The sequence below is a fragment of the Mastomys coucha genome, unplaced genomic scaffold (assembly GCF_008632895.1).
Source record: "Mastomys coucha isolate ucsf_1 unplaced genomic scaffold, UCSF_Mcou_1 pScaffold21, whole genome shotgun sequence".
In the NCBI taxonomy this organism is placed as follows: domain Eukaryota; kingdom Metazoa; phylum Chordata; class Mammalia; order Rodentia; family Muridae; genus Mastomys; species Mastomys coucha.
Window position 1 is genome coordinate 154,154,719 of NW_022196904.1, and position 21,293 is coordinate 154,176,011.

The following is a 21,293-nucleotide window of genomic DNA, read 5'->3' on the forward strand; positions in this document are numbered from 1 at the left end:
AGCTCTGAGGACAGGGCATTATACCCTATGAAGATTGCCAGCATGCCATTCGAGCTTCCCAAAACACCTATAATTCAGAGTCATTTCTGCCCCCCTCCCCTTTTTTAAGTCCCCATGGGTATTTCAGGCTGTCCCTGTAGGCACATGATATTCACTGACCCTTCGGGATCTAAGTCCCTCCCCTCAGTGCAGTGTCTTCGAAGAGGCTCATCTTCAGGAGCCTTATGCACTGGGACCATTTTAGAACTGAGAGAAGATGAAGCAGACACTGTCCTTTGATAATGGAGGAGAGAGCTCTGCCATGAGAAAATCTATATAATGAGCATCCTGACACTGAGATACACATACAGTGCTTACACGTGAAGGCAATGCAATGCTGGTCTTTGTGGGGCTTCTATGAAAGGAGACCAACTATTCTTGATGAATACAGAGATCTCTGGGGGGTGGGTGATTCTGCTGTACATTAGCTAATGCCAGCAGAATGTTGTATGGTAGATAAAATGATTCTCTGCATGTGCCTTCAAAGTCAATTTAGAAAGCATTTCTTTATGGAGATCATCAGCTAACATATCAACTCTACTTGATACATTCACAAATAAATGCCAATACATATGTATGAAGTGATTTTTACAAAGCCAAGTGCTGTTTAATAACTAAATGGAAATCTTATATTTTTCCACCTTTGATAAGCTCCCTGGCTTCAGTTTTCCCCAGGAAAGTAAGAATTAATAGGTTAAGATTTATTTGAGCAAAATAAGTAATGCATAGATGGGCCAAAAAAATCTTTTTCGCATGTGTTTAAATTTCCAAATATCCACATCCCTATACAGTAAATATGACACCCATGCATGTGCATGTGTGCACACAAACACACACTTATAGGCTACATCCCAGGCTTTCTGATTCTAAGCAAGCACCCTAATCTTAATCCTTTAAATGTGATTATTATTATTATCATTATTATTACTTTAGGTAATTCTGGGAATTCTACTTCCTCCTTCAATTCTCAGCTTGGAGTTCAAGAACAAAGATGACATGCCCTATATGACTCAGGCCCAAGAAATTCATCTCCAAGAGAAGGAGCCGGAGGAGCCAGAGAAGCCCACAAAGGAAAAAGATGAGGAGGACATGGAGCTCACAGTAAGAAAACACTTAAGCAGCTTTCCTCCCTGGGAAAAATCCCTCAATCAAGACAACTATTGATATTGCTGGGGTTCAATAATGCTGGAGAGCAGATAAGGGTTCTCCAGCCCCCTGCCAGGTCTAACCTTGGAAGTGTTGAGACTACAATATCAGTAAGTCTCCTCTTTGTGCACAAACAGCACTTCTCTAGGATCCAACTATATGTAAAGTCTTTCTACCAATGGTGACGAAAAACAAAGCAATGAGATTCAAAGCCAGACACCCTCAATTTTCCGGGCAAGCATCCGTTTATAAACATGATGATATGACTAGCAGTCTTAACACACAAGAATAAACGGGAAGCCAGGAGCTGTGAGCAGCCAGCTTTGCTGAGTGGGAGCCTTCTGCTGGTCAAGAAGCTAAGCCTGTATCTGTCTTCAGGGTCAAAGTCACAAAACCAGCACTAATTGAATTTTGAGGTTTATATGGAAAGCTTTTATTAGCTTCCCAGTACAATTATAGAACACGGATGCTTTGTTCTGCCGAGAGAACAAGACAGCTATGCATGGAACTACTTCCTACAGTTCCCCCCCCCCCCGAGTGACATGACTGCCACTGGCTTGTGCCCAAAGGCTAAAAATAGCCTGCACTATTAAAGGGACACATAGGCTTTGTAGCTTGGGAGATCTGCATCATACAGCAGCTCTATAAGGATGGTTCTGAGGCACCTCAACCTCCCTCATTGCCACTGGCTACAAGATTAATGACCCAGAAGGAGCTGTAAGAGGAAAAGATGAAAATTGGTTTGGTTCAGGTGACAAAAAGAATTTGCATGAGTCTCCTCCCTGGAACAACCCTGGGACATGTTCCTCTTCCATATGGACAGCATTTCTTTCCAGAAACCCCTTCCTAGGGATTTGATAAGAGATATGATCCTTTACTTACTGGATGAAAAGCCAATTTTTGTTTCAGCTTCCAGATCTCTGTAAAAATCTATGTAGGCATCTTTAAAAAAAAAAAAAAAACTGCCCTGGCTGCCCTGCAATGGCAGCAGAGATTGCCTTCCCTGAAGATCATGTCATAATCTTGATCTCTGAACTCCTCAGATGAGAAATGGTATTAAATCATGGGTAGTGTAGATACTGAATTCTTGCTGGCTGTTTCAGCAAATAGGTAAAGAGTCAGAATCCTGCCCCTTCACTTGCTATGTGACCTTGAACACAATTTCATCTCTTCAAGAGTAGGAGGATAGGTTTGTCTGCCTCACAGATGGTTATATGGTTTAAACAGTAAACCACCTAGGCCACGAACATGATGTAAAATGGATGGATGGATGATGAATAGATCGATAGATGGATGGATACATAGATGGATACATAGATAGATAGATAGATAGATAGATAGATAGATAGATAGATACATACATACATAGATACATAGATACATAGATACATAGATACATAGATAGATGCATAGATAGATGGATGGATGGATGGATGGATGGATGGGCGGGCAGACAGACAGACGGACAGACAGACGGACAGTCGGATGGATGGTCAGACAGACAGATAGATAATGAATGTATGGGTGGATGGGTGGATAGATGGATGGATAGATAGATAGATAGATAGATAGATAGATAGATAGATAGATAGATAGATGATAGAGTAACCACTTAGGCACATAGATGTTTGCTTATGGTGTTGAAACAGTGCTACACACTCTATCTACCCCCATTACTCATGGGAATACATCATGCCTGTCAAGTAAACATTGTTCTACCTCACAGGTTAGAAAGCAAGGACTCAGAGATTAAATCGCCCACATTTACCCAGCTGGTTAGTTGCAATGGTGGTATTAGAATACAGGCATACATGCTCCATTAGCTATTGTTATATATTTAACAACCTCTGCCAATTGTCAAGGGAGAGAATTATTTTCTATTATCAGATGGCCCTGCTTAGTGGATTTGGTTCACCACAGAGTAGAGAGTCTCCACAGAATGCCGGATGTCCCAGATTAAGTGAGGTGTGGCTCCCTCCCAGGCACAAATCCTGGGAGGGAAGCCCAGAAGCCGAATGGCAATTTCTGTGGCTGGGTATAGAGAAAGGAGCTTCCCTTGTCCTCTAAGAGGTTTAGGGATTTTGATCCTTCAGGAAGCCACTGTAAAAGACGTCTTCCTAGTCCCAGATCACAATGGGCTTACCAACAAGTAGATCCCAGCACTGTTCACTGAGAACTTGAGTAGGAGGGGGTAATGATAAGTAGAAATCACACAGAGAAATATTTGGTGGGGACTTGTAGGCTGCAGGCTTTCGGTAGGGGCAATATTTGTCCTTGCAAGAGAGCTGCTTTTCATCCTGATGGCAAAGTCTGTTTTGGCTTCTCTGGTGAACATCTCGCCCTAGACGGGACTGGAGAAAGGTGCTTGTTGACAAACCTGTTCCCTTCGTAGGGCTGATACTTGAGCTTCTAGCAAAACAAACACATCCTTTTTGAGACTAGGGCATCCTTGGTTGCTTCCAAAATGACACCTAAGAATATCAGTCGCTACTTGGTCCATGTTTGTAGCCTTTAGCAGCTTCATTTACATCAAAGGACCTTTCTCCACATTGACACCTGTCTCAGATCTGCACTGGGCAATCATATATTTGACCCTGTTCAAACCTCTTCCTCTACTAGAAAATATTTTTTTGTCTTCTATTTTAAACTGTTTTTTTTTTTAATGTTTCTTTTATACATACATGGCCCTGTTAAATTCTGCTTTAAGCAATGTCAAAGGAAAGGTTTGACCATAGAGAAAAGAAATCAACAGAATCGGTGAATTAGGCTGCTAAGACTGAAGCTGATGAAATGACAAGCCTGTGAAAGATAGGACTTTACAAGTGTACCATCCTCTGAGCATGTGTGAGCGATACAGGAAAAGCAAGGTGCGATGGTGTGTGGGTTTCACCTACTCAGCCAAATAAGTGTGCCAGCCTGAACTTCAGCCAGTGACAGTCTCAGCACATGCAGAGGTCCTGGGCTTTTCTAGGAAAGCCACTGCCCCTAGAGTTTACCCCAAGCCACTCCCTAGCATACCTAAAAAAAACCCTTAAATCATCTTTACTTTCATTCCATCATGTCCCTAAGTGGCACTGTGACACTGGGCATAGAAACAAGCATGACAGGAAGAGAATCATTGTTACATAAATTTTAGGATGAACATCTCATACAGTTAGGGTCTCTCGAGGCCAGTGGCCAGTGTTGATAGGACTCTCCTGTGCCTAACCCTTCAGAATATTGATTCCATTCACTGATGAATGTGATAGCCATGTGAACCCTTCCTATCCATTAGCTCAAGGCACCTTTGTCACCAGGATATACAAATGAATGGGAGTGTTTTCCCCAGAAATACTACTGGATAGACATAAATCATCTTTGAGTTGAATGGACTGGCAATAAAGAAACCATTGAAATACTAGGAACTAATATTTGTACGTGTTGTGTCAGGTGACTGAAAACTAAACCATGTAGGTGGCTGTCCTCAATGTCACTGCAAATTGCAATCATTGCTATAATTAAATCTCTTAATTTGAAACTCATGCGCCAAATACTGTGTCTTATCTCAAATCCTTGTCAATTCTGAACAGTTATAATGTTTTATCCTAGTCTCACATATAAGTCTCAGGTTGGGGGGCAGGAGTGTGGCTCAGCGGGTAAGAGAACATGCTGTAAAAGCTTGAGGACCAGAGTTCAAAGCCCAGACCCACACAAAAAGCCAGCTATGCTCACATGTGCCTGTAATCCAGTGCCAGGAAGTGTAGGCAGAGACTGGAGGTTCATTGGGATTTACCAGCCACCAGACCAACTCCAGATTCAGTGAGAGATCATGTATCAGAGGAATAAAGGGGAGAGTGATATAGCAGGACACCTACGTAATACTCTCCTCTGGCCTCTGCATGCTCATGTGTACATACATGAACATACATCACACGTTCACTACACATGCACAAAAAAGAAAAAACAAAAAACACTGTACAAACTAACCTTGTCTTACAACAATATTGAAGGACTAAAGCCTGTACTTTGTCCTGTTATAGACTCTCATGGCATGCACACTTTTCTGGTGAGGGACTCTTCAGGCAAGATATGGGTAAAGATATTCCTACCCTAATCCCAGGCACTTCAGATGACTTAATACTTGAATATTCCTGCTCTTTAGATATATAATGGACTCAGATCCAATCTCTCTTTGACTGGAGAGTCACTACCACAGGTATAGACACAATTGGAATCCACATCTATCACACATTCATCACATACATGTACGAAGAAAATAACAGAATTGGGACAGATTTCTGTAGCGTGGCCTTCCCAAACACCGCTTATTATCCTTTTCAGAACTCGATGTGCATTCTATTGCCTACCTTGCTCAGAAGGTCCAGGTTATAAAAGAAAAGAAAGCTCAAAACATATCCCCCAAACCTTCCATTTTCAGCAGAAGGAACACACAGTTTATACTAATGTAGTGCAAACTCCCACAAAGGAAAGGCGTGCCTTTATATGTCTGGGGTGTTGGGCTTATATTCTTGGGTTCTGTGAGGTCCCAGGTGCCATGAGGATCTGTCCCCCATCTACAAAATGCCTAAAGAGCCCAGCCATGATGGTCTCTGTTCTCTCCCACTACAGGCCATGTTGGGGAGAAGCAACGGGGAGTCATCCAGAAAGAAAGATGAAGAAGAAGTTCAAAGCAGGCACCGGCTAATCCCCGTGGGCCGAAAAATCTATGAGTTCTACAACGCACCCATCGTGAAGTTCTGGTTCTACACTGTAAGCACTTCTCCTTCTCCCTTTCCAAATGGCTAGCCACAGGAGCGGGTGTCCCGGGCTCAGGCACCTGGGTGGTTTTCACTGAGCAGCATTTAAGTGTCACGTGTGCAGGAATGCAAGCTCTGTGACCATGGTTTTCCAGTAGCTTCACAAAGTTTGTGGACTTTGGTGAGCAGCTTCCGTGGGCTGCCCTTCTCCTTGCCACAGAAGGTAAAGGAACTGACAAAGGCGAGGAGTCTTAGAAACAGATGTGAGATGTGTATGGGTTTATGGGTTTCAACATGAAAACAAATGTCTATGTTCAGAACATTCTCCTTTGTTAAGATCCAGGACAGAGTCGCCATTTACAGGTGCCCATCCCGGGGTTCAGGGGAACATCTGGTGGGTCAGGTTGAAGCCCAGTGTAGATGTAGCAACTCTAGGAACAGACAGTATCTGTAAGTAACAACTTCCAATCTGTCACACTTTCTCACTCAGACACAATTAGACAGCAAGCATCTCAAAGCACAAAAACCTGCAGTCCTGGCAAGCATTCTCCATGAATCACACCCTACCATACACTTCCTGTCTGCAAAGCCATGGGCTGTCCCTGAAATGGCATCTGATATAGGAGAAAGAGACAAGGCTGGGTTCTCTTTCTCCTTGCCAATGACATTTTCCAGCAGTTCTCAACCTTCCTGATGCTGTGAACCTTTAATACAATTCCTCACCTTGTGGTGGCTCCCAACCATAAATTAATCCTGTTGCTTCTTCATTAACTGCAATCTTGCCACTGGTGTGGATTGTGATGTAAAAATCTGGTATTTCAGACGGGGTTGTGACCCACAGGTTAAGAACTACTGAAGCTTAGCGTGAGCTGCTGGCTGACCATCTCTCATTCTGTTCAGCCCACTAGAGTGACATAGATAAAGGACAATGTGTCTGTATTTTTAGACCCTCTCACAGCCAGCTGCAGAGCAGTCATTAGAATCAACGACAGGATAATCTAGGGCTGAGCACGAGAAAGCTCAAACGACCGTGTAAGTTGCTTCCTGTGCAGTCCAGTATGCTAATATTTAACACTGCCTTGAGAGAAAGACTACATCCTCAGCACTGGTGATATTTTAGCTAGGATAAATCTTTGTCATGCAGCAGCATCCCTGGTCTGTGCCCACCAGATGCCAGTAGCACACTCTGTCCTTTAAGGAGGACAGCCAAAATGTTTCCAGGCATTTGTGGGATTAAAAACTACCATTGGTTAAAAGCCACTACTTTAAAGGATCATCTTAAGAGTATGAGAGAATACAAAAACCACACATATTACACGTATATTCATTTTTAGTAAAATCACATTTTGAAAGCAGTGACATTATGAAATAATCTCCACCACAGAATAACATGTATTCAAAAACCCAGTTTACATTTTTTTATGGTGCAGCAGAGCTGTGACTGCACACAGGTCCACCTGCATCTCTCTGTGCCATGTGACACCAAACAAGTTACTTTCCCATTCTCTCCATCCCTTCTATAAGATAGGGATAGTAATACCACCTACTGTGTGAAGATTAATGCCTTGAAGCATCTAAAACAGTTATAGTAGTCTCTGGACCAGTAAGTACAATGTAGGCGTTACTAGTGTTATTCCTAACCTAGTCACATTTCAGAGAGGTAATCAATGCCAGAGTGATCTGTCCAGTCAACGCCAGAAGCATCACTTATGGAGCAGCTATTATGTTTAAGCAAGGCTCCAGATGTTTCCCAAATGATCTCCCTGAGGCTAACAACAGCTTCATCAATATAACATCTGTATCTCCTGTCCATGCCCACGTCTGCCCTTTTGCTTCTATTCTTCTGATTCAGTTGACACAACCAAAAATGGATTGAAAAACTATAGCCAGAAAGAAACTCTGCTCTTAACGGTCTACAAACTAAAGCTCTTTCTCTTTCTTTTTTCTTTCATTTATTCTATAGTGTCATGCCTCAAATCCAGTGCATGAAGCATGTTACGCAAGTGTTATACCACTGAGCTACAACCCCAGCCTGGTTTTGTTTGTTTGTTTGATTTGTTTTTAACCTTTTAAAAAAAGATTGAAATAGCTTTAAAAATAATAGAATAGTTTGTGAAATATGAAGTTCAAACTTCAGTGTTTATTATACCTAGCCACACATGTGCTACAACAACAACAAAAAAGTTAATTATGAGCACACACAAAAACAAACAAACAAACAAACAAACAAACCCTCTTGGCCTAGACAACCACCCTGTGGCCTTTTTCAAATGTTAGCAGATCCCTGGTCCAAAGCATAGGAGAAACCGATGGGAGGAACTGTATGAAGAATCAAGCATCTCTTGGGTGAACACTGACCCCACTTAGCCTTCCAAGCCATCTGCCTTGGCTTCTTCATTGGTACTCAACATTCCCACCATTTTATTTCCTTGATCTTCTTGGTCTCCACTGATTCAACTCAGACAATTTTTAGCCCCATTGCTTTTGCTTCACAGGTACCCTGGCCAGTGGCTTTCAGCCTGGGCATCTCCATAGCAAGATCACTGGAATCACCCACTACATGTTTGGTTTGGGGTTTTGTTTTGGTTTTAAGTCAGGGTCTCACCCAGGTTTTGTTCAAACTCCTGATCTTCTTGCCTCAGAGACCCTAGCAGGTTAGGTGACTTACACAAGATGTCATGAACTGAAACTTCAACCCAAGTTACTCTGCCTACCTTCCTTCCTCCAAAGACACTAGCCCTGAGTACAGGAGACAGACTCCCTTAGCAAACTTACTTAAATTCTAAAATGCAGAAGTTCTGAAAAAAAGAAGTTCACATGTCGCATTTGACAAGAGGAGACAATGACTTGGAATCTTTTGCACTAAACCTCACAAAATGTTTTAAAAAAAAAAAGGCATATAACTAGATTCACCTTACCTTAAAGCAACAGAATTTTCTTTATTCAATAAAAAGAAAGAAGTGAAGAAGTGACCAGAAGGATAGAAGCAATTCCAGGCCAAAGGGAGCAGAGGGTATTAGACAGTTTCACCCAGTGACTACTTTGCTTCTCTTCTCATCTTGTAACTATACCTACAGGCGTGCAGAGCGGACACCAGGGAGTTCTTCATTGTAACCTGAACCCATGCCGTCCAAGTCAGACTTGGAACCCATGTTTAAAAAATGCCTCTTTCATTGGAAAGCCCCACGACTCACTAGTGATTCCGCCACGGGGAGGTGTGGGAACCTAGGCAAGGATTAATGTAACTGTGGTTGTGGAGATGTAAAACTTAAATCACCCTGGTGGAGAAGGGGCGCAGCTAGCCCTCAGCAGCTGCAACGCTCTGTCAAGGTCTGATTGTTCCAGATGAGACACTGTTTACTTCAGATGAAGGAAGGGCTGGGAGTAGCTCTCCATGGTAGAGTGCTTACCTACTGTGCACAGCCTATGACACCAAAAAAAAAAAAAAAAAAGGAGGGGGGAGAAATTTAAAAAAAAAAAAATCTGGAATTCTGTGTCACAGTTGTACCTGTACCTGGACATGTGTCAGGATATAATGGGGTGTCAGGGGTACCTTTGATCCACATTAAAAGTCTATCAAGTTATAAAATGAAGGAAAGAGCCCATTGGTACATAAGACAACATCTCTCTGGTCCCACATCTCATATCTCCTAGCCGGGCTGTGGCTTCTGCCACATAACTTGCTTTTACAACCCCAAGGTCACGCAATGTCTCCAGCTCCTCAAATCCTCAGTCTTCTTGCCCACAGGCTGTCCTGTACTTCACCACATGACCCACCAAGACATACAGACTGGAATCAGCTCACTCTGGGTTCCCACTCACAGCCCCTGAGGCCAGCCGGGGCCTTGCTCATCTGGGAGCATTGCCCTGAGGAGGTTCCGCTCATCTGCCATTCCCCTTGGGGTAAATTTTCTTATGTAAGAGCACCACCAATTCTTTCCTTGCCACATTGACATCATTGAATCTTTCAGGAACAGACTCCCAGCCTTCGCCCTGAGGAGTGTAGCCCATAACTAGCATTTCAGCCAGTCACATCAGGACTCAAACTCCAGATGCTGGAGCCTCAGGAGGACTTGATCCACTCTAGTGCACAGCAGGCCACACACCCCAGGCCTTCCCATTAAACCGCTTTATTTTCTCTTGATTTACTTCAAAGAAGTAGAAAGCAAATTCAGATATTCCAACCAAGGTAGGGCAAGATGACAGTCCAGTGGAAAACAGGTAAAATCCTCCCTGAGAAGCTGGCCACCACAGGTCCAAAACACCAGGAAGACCTTATAAACTCAGGAGAGCTCAGAAGTGGAGCCTTGAGATTAAATCTAGGTTACTTACACTACAATTTTACCGACTTCTAAGTACAGCCTGTGGTTTCCTTTCTCTCTCTGGTGACCATTAATCTACCTGACAACTATCGAGAAAAAAAATAAGTATATATTTTTAACGTTTTACAAATAATTTTTCAAGAATAATTTACAACTAAATAACATTTTAAAATAAGTGTCACCCTAGCATGGAAAGCCAAGTCTGTTCGTATGATCATATGCACACATGAATGTACATACACACAGACACACATGCATGCACACACATATAGGCACACACACACACAAATACATGCACATGAACATACATACACATGAGCATACACACACATGAACATACACACAATGAACACACATATACACACACAAACACACACACATACATGAACACGTACCCATGAACATACACACACACACACACACACAAACAAACAACAGCTGGTGAATGGCACACCAATTCATACACGGTGACACAAAGGTGCAAGGTTGAGCCCCAGAAACACATATAAGGGTCAAAACTAACTTGGCAAATTAAATTATTTTAACTGTGACAGCCTTTTTAAAACTTATGTGGATCAAAGATGGCTGGGTAGGTAAAGGTTCTTGCCATCAGTCCAGTGGCCTGTGTTCGAACCTCAGACCCCACATGGTAGATGGAGAGATGCAGCTTCTGCGAACTGTCCTCGGACCCCCACAGGAATGCAGCCAGGAAATAAATACTCTTTGATATCTAAAATTCTAGATCTCATCTGCCACGGGCTCCCCACTTACTGACCTTGCTCTGGGCTGCCACAGTATAGCGATCTTGCCCCAGCTCCCAGGCCTCTGCAGTCAGACTACTGTATTGTACTTCCTTACAGCTGGCATATATTGGATACCTGATGCTCTTCAATTACATCGTGTTAGTGAAGATGGAGCGCTGGCCTTCCACTCAAGAATGGATTGTCATCTCCTACATTTTCACTCTGGGAATAGAGAAGATGAGAGAGGTAACGACTTCGTAAATGAAAAATGGAAGGGAGATGTTAGCTCATCATATCTGAGGAGGGAGAGCCAGGAGGGAAGCTTGGGGTCCACATTAAGCCCCAAACTATGTTCTGGAATGTTGCTGGTGGCTGCTGCTTTCCTCTTTGTCAAACCTAGAGAGGTTTCCTAGGTCGATGAAGTCTATTTCCTGCTCACATGCCTTTTGCCCCAAGACATCGTCCAGTGGGCTTCAATGTCATTTACACCTCTGTCTTCTCACCCCTATGAAAATGACACTTTAAAGTTTTGCTATTTTTTTTAAAGATTTATTTTATTTATTTTTTGTGTATGAGTGCACTGTAGCTTTACAGATGGCCGTGAGCCATCATGTGTGTGGCTGCTGGGAATTGAATTCAGGATCTCTGCTGCCCGCCTTGCTCCGCCCCGCTCATTTCAGTGTAATTCACTGTAGCTGTCTTCAGATACACCAGAAGAGGGCGTCAGATCTCATTATGGGTGGTTGTGAGCCATCATGTGGTTGCTGGGATCCGAACTCAGGACCTTCGGAAGAGCAGTCAATGCTCTTACCTACTGAGCCATCTCTCCAGCCCCCAAGTTTTGCTATTCTTAATTCCCACTTCAACCTCTTACTTGGGATCTCCTTGGACATTGTCCACCAAGCCAGTGTCACCTCTCCAAATGTGTTTCGGCAACTGGCCATCAAGCACAGTTCCCTGAGTTCAATGCCCAGAACCCACATGGTGAGCAGAGAGAAACCACTTCTCTGCGTGTATCCTTTTATTAGGTTTATTCTTGAGTTGGTCCCTTCTTGATACCTATCATGCCCATGCTGGGCATCCGCCAGCCTTCCACCCTGAGGGAGCACCATGGAGGTTGGACACACAGTTGTGGTATTTCAGGTTGAGGATGTAGTAGCCTCTCTCCTCACCTACCTCCAGACAGCCTAAGAAATGCCCACCTCTGTATGACATGTTCGAAGCCAAAGCTTCAAAACATGGATGGGACATCTTACTCATTGGTAAAAAAAAGAAATGAGCTATGAGGCTATGGGAAAACATAGGTATGTATTACAAAGAGGAAAAAAATCTGAACAGGATATATTCTGTATGATTCCAGACTTGAAATTCTGGGGAAACTAATGGGGGAGCGCTATGGAACCCTTAAGATTGGTGGTTGCCAGGGGTGGGACTTTGGAATGATGGCGGGTGAAGCGAAGAGCTTCTAAGGACCCAGAAAATACTTTGTGAGTCTCTCTAGTGATGGATTCAAATCATCCCACATAGGTTCAAATCCATAAAATGTACCCTACCAACCGTGAAGCCTGATGTGAACTGTAGTCTTTGAGTGATAATGTGTCAACCTCAATCCACCACTTAAACACCTTTGTAGGGATCCACATTTACCATGGAAAGTGCTTTCTGCGAACTTACTACTTCCCCAAATACTTAAATCTTTTTAAAAAAAAAAAAAGAAAAGAAAAGAAACAAGAAAAAGAAAAGCTAACCCCAGCCGCCCTTTAGATTGCAAGAGCTTCTAAAATATAGATGGTCAAGAAACAATCCACAAGAGGGCGCAGCAATCCTTCTCAGTGCTCTCCCCAAACTCCAACCTCAGCAGAGAACCTGCAGGGAAGACAGGCTTGCCAGGTGAAGCGACTCCTCTGCGTGTTCCCTGAAGCTGCAGTGAGTGGGCGGGGCCTTTTCAGCAGGAAAGGATCCTGTTAAGTCTGCGTTTCCGGGAGCTCCAGAACAATCTTGGTTTCTTTATGACAAGTGGGTAGATACCGAAGGGGGCAGGGCCAGTTGTTAAAACCCACAAGCCCACCTTCGTTGCCCAGACAGCTTCACAGATGCTCACCCTATTGAATTTCATCTCTGGAATGTTTTCTAAAGAAGAAAACTTGATTATTAAACTTAACTGCACTGAAATTTATACACACACACACACACACACACACACACTTTGCATTCAGCACCTTTCTCTGGAGCTGTTTGAGTGCTATTTTCCTTCTAATTAGCATTCCCCCAGCCCAGAAGCTTGAGAGTGGTATATAAGTCTCATTTGACTAGAGACTGGATTAAATGACTAGAGGGCCAAGGCAGGGAGATGTCTTGTGTTGCTGTGGCCAATTCTCTGCCCTGGATTCTGCCATTCATCGGGCCTTCCGTTTCTTGAGCAGTACCATGAACTTGTAAGCTGAAAAACAGTAATAAATTTGTGTTGCTGTGAGAACTGAGCCTGCTCCCGCTAGAGGCCCTGAGGCTGTGTGATGCCAGCCGGCGTGCAAGAGACTTAATAACCAGCCACATATTCCTTCCCCATCACAAGCAGAGGAGGGAAAGACTGGAGTGTGGAGGATGGAGGATGTCCAGGACTAGGCTGGAAGAAGACAGGGAGCAGCCTGTACTCCTCCGACTGTTCTGGAGTAGCTGCCAAGTGGGCGGGCCGCCAGCAACCTCCAGCCCTGGCTATCCATTTCTAATGAAGCTGCGAGTCAAGGCAGGCAGGGTGGGGCTTCAGATGCTGGGTCAGGACTGGGTCAGCTGAAGAGTGCTTGTCTCTGAGGAAGATGTGGGAAGTGAGGTTGTGGCCATTTTTTTTTGTGCCTGACCTTTTTCTCTGCAACTGGTGAGGTCGCCTTCCCCCCTAACCCCCATGTCCTTCCTTTGAACTCAGTAAGGAAAGGCTCAACTATGGAATGGGTGACAACTCCCACAAGCACTGGCCTTCCTGCCTCCTCATGGTTGGTACACAAGCCCTTGGGAACTCAGACGCAAGATCCTGGAAGGATGGAAAAGTTTGCATGCTTCCGTGCCTCCCAAGCAAACACGAGGAAGGCTGTGGTTTCATGTGCTGCCTTCCCATTCTTTTTAGCACATACTTCTGCATGTAGTCACCAGAGCCGGGCCCCAGTAATCCCTTAATACTATGGAACTGCTTACAGAAAGCCTTAGTAGACATTATCTCACCCAGTTCTCCCACAAGTCTGTGAGGTCAGTGGCAGCCATGATCACATCCATCCCCCGTTTACAGGTCTGGGAAACAAGATTGAGCAATTGTTTGGTATGCCACAACTAGAAAAGTGAGCTAGGTCTGAAACCTCCTTGGGTCATCTGAAACTTCCCTTTCCACTCTCCCATGATGCTCTACTGCAGTGGTTCTCAGCCTCTGGGGTTTTGTGGAATGACCCTTTCACAGGGGTCGCCTAAGACCATCAGAAAACACAGATACTTGTATTATGATTCATAACAGTAGCAAAATTGCAGTTATGAAGTAGCAACAAAATGATTTTATGGTTGAGAGGGTCACCACAACATGAAGAACTGAGTCACAGCATCAGGAAGGCTGAGAACCACTGCTCTAGTAGGTCCCAGGATTCCAAGTCCTATGTTAAGGGATGGCTTAGCAGTGATGGAGCAGAAGAAGAATGCAACCATTTACTCCTGGTTCACACCTACTCTTGATTTCTCTATCAGTCTAAGATAGCTAGCTCTCTTAAGAAATGGAGCATATTTTACTGTAATGAAAGGAACCCATCTTGGGGTGTCGCTTGATGATTCTTTGCTTACACATACAACTCTAATCACTGACCACATCATGGCTTAGGTCTTTAAAAAGCACACTGTGGGTTGCTCAGAAAACAAATGGCAGGCTGGTGGCCATAGTGACGACAGGGATGCCATTAGAAAATAGGTGCCACCATGTGCCTGATCTAGTGGGACTTAGAATTCAGTGACAGCCATGGGGGTGGAGAGAAGCCGTGAATGGGGTTGTACTTGCAACTTGCAGGTGATGAGATCTGGTGATGCAAGAGAGAAATTGGGGGGTGGCTCCTGTAGGAGTGGCCCATGTTACTCAGTACTGAAGCGCCGTTTACTGAGATGAAGTTTTGTAGCTCTGCAATGGGTTAGGAATACATAATGTTATAGCAAAAGCCTGCAGTGCCTCAGAGTTGCCAGACAATCCCAAGGATCAAACCTGTTGTTTACATCTGCTTCTAGACTGTGCGCATCTGGATGACTTAAGCTTAGCTCCATTGTGAATTCACAGCATACAGGTATTCGAGTAGTCAGATAGCCTCTTATGTCAGCTAACAGACAAAGAAAGCACTTTCCAGCTGAGCTGAAAGTATAGGAGAAGCCAGACCTAAGCTCTCTCTGCTGCCTCATAGATCCTGATGTCGGAGCCTGGCAAGCTGCTGCAGAAGGTGAAGGTGTGGCTTCAGGAGTACTGGAACGTCACAGACCTCATTGCCATCCTTCTCTTCTCGGTGGGAATGATCCTTCGTCTTCAAGACCAGCCCTTCAGGAGTGACGGGAGGGTCATCTACTGTGTGAACATCATTTATTGGTATATCCGTTTGCTAGACATCTTCGGCGTGAACAAGTATCTGGGCCCATATGTAATGATGATTGGGAAAATGGTAAGCAAGGTTGATTGGTTCTGTGTTACACATTCTCAGAGGCAGATCCAATGATCATAGACAGAGAAATGTGATTCATTTGAATTTGCTACCGAGATCTGCATGAGATGGCCCAGGGGTGTTTTCGTTTTTAAATTCCCTTTGAGTGTTTTGCGAATTTGACGATAATTGCTATATAAAAACTAAAGAATTTATTCATCAGCCACCTATTTACTAACTGAAGCATATGGACAGATCACCTGCTTTATGTCAGGCACGGGATTAAGAGTGGAACAAAGCTGAGCAGTAGTGCCATAGGCCTTTGATCCCAGCACTCAGGAGGCAGAGGCACATAGACCTCTGAGATTGAAGCCTCTCATCTACAGAGCTAGTTCTAGGACAGCCAGAGCTACACTGAGAAAGCCTATCTCCAAAAGAAAAAAAGAAAAGTTGGGCAAACATGCCTTTTCATGAGATTGGGACAGAGGGAGGGGAAGGGAGGTACTTTGCATGCAGGGTGAATGGTGCTCAGGGAAACACGAAGTACAGAAGGACCACAGGTCACAATGTGGTCACTCAGAATGCTCATGGAGGCCAGGCTTGGAGGAGGGCTTGGTCTCCACTAAAGGTGTTAACAATTTGAAGACTTCTAAAAGATGAGTTCTTGGGGTGACTTTCAAAGCGGGCCGTGGTTGCATCACTTAGTTTCCCAACACTTGAGAAACTAAGGATGCCAGATTCTAGGCCACACCCAGGGCTACATAGCAAAGCTTGTTTCAAATGTCTTGAAGGTAAAATAAAATCAAATAAAGATCTTTTTAAAAGTGGGGTTTGGTCCACAGAGGGAAGATTGAGTTGAGCTGAGGTGGGGAGGTGGCATCTGAGTCCAGGGGATTTGTGAATACTGGGGAAAACATCCAGTAACCCAGGAAGCAATCCTGGTTCCTGGAAGCGAGGCTCTTGCCCCTTTAATTCTAGAAAAGAAAGGAAAAGAAAAGAGAAAAGAAAAGAAGAGGGGCTGGAGAGATGGCTCAGAGGTTAAGAGCACTGCTGCTCTTCCAAAGGTCCTGGGTTCAATTCCCAGCAACCACGATCATCTATAACTGTAATACCATGAGATCTAATGCCCTCTTCTGGTATGCATACATACATGCAGAAAAAATACCCATATACTTAATAAGTAAATAAATAAATAAATAAATAAAGGAAAGAAGAAAGAGAGGAAGGAAGGAAGGAAGGAAGGAAGGAAGGAAGGAAGGAAGGAAGGAAGGAAGGAATCTCAAGGAGCAAGCTAAGGTACTTCCATACAAATGACTGAGGGCTTCAACATTCTAGACTATACTCAGCTTCCAGAATTTTCCCATAAAGACTGAGCTGAGGTGGCTAGCGTCAGTGTGAAGCTGGTGGCAGGAGTGGGGTGAGGGTTCTGAGTTCGTGAGCTCCTTCCCCAGAAACTCTAGGGATGCCCACTTTCTCTATATACGTCCCTGACGTGTGAAAGCCAAGCACACCCACCCTGTCTGAAGGGTCTCTTTGGCATCATCTCCACTTCAATCCCACATGCTGCTGAGACCAGCGATTAGTATAAGAAATGCTCCTATCTGCTGTCACTTAAGATTTGCTATAGACATCATTGTTAATTCAGTATTTATTAAACATCTGTTTATGAATTCTACTGAAATGCATCTTAAGTAACCAAATATCTTCCTATTCAAAAAAGAAAAAAAAAAGCACCAACAAATATACACAAAGAGAGGAAAGTTTTAAACCCAACATAAATTCCCTTTGCTCTTTGATATTCAGTTCACTGCCTTCTAAGGCAACAATGAACAATAAGTGTACTTTGTGGAGCTGTGGTAATTAGGAATGGCACATGCTAAACAATAGCTGGTTCTTAGTTGGCTGGTTGGTAAATTATGTTTGTCATTGTTATTTTTATATTGTTTTTTAAAGGACAATGAAGAAAGAAAAGTTTATAAACACTATTGTTCTCTATAACCAGCCACTTCCGACACAAACTTGGAATTACCATACCAGACACATTCTAGAGAACCAGTTCAATTTGATATTGTTTGAGAAGGGGGGTGTGAACTTCATTTGTTTATTCTACTCTTATGTCTTCATTTAATCATGGATTTGAGATTTGTGTGAAAATTCTTATGTCTAAAGGCAGACTCTGTGGAATGGGCTGAAGGGAAGGGATCTACAGATCCCTGCTCTCAACTTATATAGGAAAATGTTTATATGGATTTTCTGGAGAGAACCAGCCTTTATGAGATTCTCAAGTATTTTTCCAAGTAAAATGACAAAAAAATGATCAAACTGTAACAGCTGAGAAATCAGGCCAATTTTCCTCCACCTTGACATGCTTTTTAATATTTTTTTAAAGAGCAACTCACTACATAACCCAATCTCGCTACCCTCCTGCCTTTGCCTCCTAAATGCTAGGACCACAAGCTTGCACACTCTGTGTGGGTCTTTGCAGCAGAGCCCCCATCCTGTATATTACACAATGTTTAGTAGTGCGCTCATGCTCTCTCTCTCTCTCTCTCTCTCTCTCTCTCTCCCTCTCTCTCTGCCTCTCTCTCTCTCTCTGACACATACACACAGAGAAAGAGTGTATAAGAGAGAGAAAGAGAGAGAATGTGTTAAAACAACAAAGATGTCTCCAAATATTAAAACATTTCCATATGTAATGTCCCCTGCAGCACAAAACTGCTCTCTGTAAAGGACCACTATATCAAGGGATTATTAATTTTTTATGGTTACCTTATTTTAACAGATAAACTATTCAAAGATCCAAACCAAGTCAATCATTTTAGAGAGTCTTGGTGGTATTTAACTCTCTGAAATACCTAAAGTTATATTAATGCAGTGAGATTATCTTAATTTCCATGTCTATCATTTTAATAATGGCGTAATTACCCCCGTTTTGAGTAGAGCGAAGCCTTAGTAAGGAATGAGCAGGAGGGCTGTGATGCGTCCGTCTCTACTTTTTAACTTATGAATGACTTCATTTATTAGTCAGGAATAAGGAAGAAATTAGGAAACTTGGGGGCTTTGAGCTTTTACAGCATGCTTTTAAGATAATTAGTTCAATAATTGAGTCATCGACCCAGGAGGTAGATAAAAGACACCTTTAGAGTTTATCGGTGAGCCAGACGGACTGCAAGCTGGAAGCCTTCCTAGATGTGATATATGCAAATGCCTCAACTTAACAGGTCCCTCTTTAGTAATGGACATCCAGGTAGCCCAATGTGCCTTGATGTCTGGAGACCAGACACAGGATGGCCAGGTGCTCATCTGAAATGGTTTTCTGTGTTTTCCCTGTGGAAGGAACCAGACCATCAAATGCCTGACAGCACAGAACGCCCGTTTCCCCTCTGGGAGTCCTGTTGATCCGCAAGTCCAGGATCGCTTGAAATCCTGACTCTGTTCCTTCAGATTTCATTTCTCAAGGGAATTCTGAAAACCAGTTATATAATACAGAGTAGAAACCCTAGCAAGAGCTGCCCATTACTGTGCCAAGCACCATGTGGGGCACATCCCAGGCCTCATTGTTATACCCCGTGGAATAGATCTCAGAACCCTGATGTATCCATTAAATAAACGGGCTGTGAGTGAGACAGAGACAAGGTTCAAACTCCTGACTCCATCCTGATCTTCCAATAACAACATGCTAGCATTTACAGGAACACACAGCACAGCTAGCACACTTAGTCAAAGGTAGTCTCGTGACTGTTATTGTTATTCCACTTACAACATTTAAAAACATGATTAAGCAACTTGCCCCCAAGCCTCTAAGCTAACTTTCTCTCTTTTTTTAATGGTCAGGAAAAACTTTTTTTTTTTTTTTTTGGTGGATTTTTTTTTCCATGTAGCTATTTTTGCTAGCAGTCAAGATCAAAATCCGGGTTGTCTGACACCTAAGAGCATGTGCTTCATCACCACTGTGGATGTTCTTCTCTGGTGAGCATTCTGAAAGGTATTCCTAAGACTGCGACCAAATCTTAACATTGAACTCACTGGATAATTTAACTTCGAAAACAAAAGAAGTCTGCTTCTCTTCTACCAATGGTGTTCAGATCCTGATACCTTCATGATAGTGAAGAGTTTGAAATAGAGAGAGCTCAGTGTTTTGAAAGAAGTTTTTTTTTTTTCCTTTTACTGTTTTGGCTCTATTGATAGGTATTGGGATCAATCTTTTTTAAAAAAAAAAAATGCTGAAAAATTAAATTGGTGCAACTTCTGTATTTCCTGGCTGAGTTTTCTTGGATCAGAGTAGGTCCTCAGTCTTGCAAGCATATCTAGTCATATGCGACCCACCTTTTTAATCACTGGTGGCAACGATAACATGAAGACCCCTCTGTGCTTCTTCATCGATACAACTTCCAGTAAACTAAGTGATCAACCCATTTTGTAAAATAAAAAGAAGAAAGAACATGAAACACAGACATGGGTTTCCTATAAACCTATTTTAACTTGGCCATCTCAACCCCTTTGGGACCTGCCAGCCACTCACTAGAGACAAAACCTACTAACTAGCATTTACCAGTGAGGACAGACATGAAAAGTAAGAATTTTGGAGAAATTTCTGTCTCATTTCAAGGTCATGCAAGTTTTGAAGTTATATTGAAAGTTGATGAATTGATCTAAAATATATTGAGGCCCCTGTGTCCTAAGGTACCCAGGAATACCATAATGTTTAGGTTATTGGAACACGTACCATGGAATATTCTCTTTTAGGCTAGAGATGAGAATAGGCCCATAGTAGAGTGGGTGGTTAGTGTACACTAGGCCTTTGGTTCAGGCCCCAGCACAAGAGTAACAATAACCAATAAGGCAAATGGAACCTTCCTTATCACTGATAGTTAGCATTACTCATTATCTGTAGGTAGGCCCCCTTATCTTATAATATCCAAGAGGAGGAAGTCTTTAGTGTCAGAACCAATCTCTGTATTTTAAGCGTTTTACACTGACTTGTAACAGGACATGGTGGAACTAGCCATAAAGACTACCTCGAGACAGAAGTTCAATCACTGTCAGGCATGGGTAGCTCTCCTTCTCATATATCTGCCTTGTTCACCGGTGGGAGAACTCAGCCTCCGATATGCTAAATTATTACAAAGAATGAACATTACAAGGAACGAAAGAGAATTTCTCTCCCTGCTTCCATTTAAAGAAATGGTAGGGCAGGCTATAATCTCAGCACCCTGGAGGCTGAAGCAGCAAGCAGGATCACAACGTTTCCAGCAAGCCTCACCCACATAGTGAGTTCTAAGATCTCTTAGACTCATGCAGAGATCCTGTCTCCAAAACAAAAAACAAAAACAGACTGGTCTGACAATTCTGGTGCCTCTGTCTTGCGTCACATGCCTACTTCACCATGGTGCCATGGATGAGCACCCCCCCACCCCTCCACTAGCCTAGCTTAGACAGAACACCCACCTTTGTAGGCAGATGAATAGGAACTGTCTCTTAAAGAAAGAAAACAGTGGGTTTGGAGCCAGTTGGAATCACCACTTATGGCAAACTTATCAGGTTTCAGTGAGGATAAGAAAGGGATTGAGCAGGTGAAAAAAACAAAAAAACAAAAAACGGATGTCTAATACCATAGCATTGAAACCAGCAGAGCCGAGGATAAAGAAAGCGGGGACGGGG

At 43.2% G+C, this 21,293-nt stretch overlaps 1 protein-coding gene across 23 annotated transcripts in view; it reads left to right on the plus strand.

Annotated features, from left to right (window-relative positions):
* Trpm3 (transient receptor potential cation channel subfamily M member 3) overlaps positions 1 to 21,293 on the plus strand; it is a 934,047-nt gene that overhangs the window by 849,680 nt on the left and 63,074 nt on the right. For 20 of the 23 annotated variants that reach the window (XM_031389936.1, XM_031389941.1, XM_031389926.1 and 17 more), the window contains 4 exons: positions 973 to 1,140; positions 5,794 to 5,934; positions 11,104 to 11,232; positions 15,402 to 15,653. In XM_031389936.1, coding sequence (XP_031245796.1) covers positions 973 to 1,140; positions 5,794 to 5,934; positions 11,104 to 11,232; positions 15,402 to 15,653 — 690 coding nt within the window. Of the gene's footprint in view, positions 1 to 972; positions 1,141 to 5,793; positions 5,935 to 11,103; positions 11,233 to 15,401; positions 15,654 to 21,293 lie in introns of those variants that run through there. The other 3 variants (XM_031389949.1, XM_031389950.1, XM_031389948.1) reach the window with 2 other exon arrangements.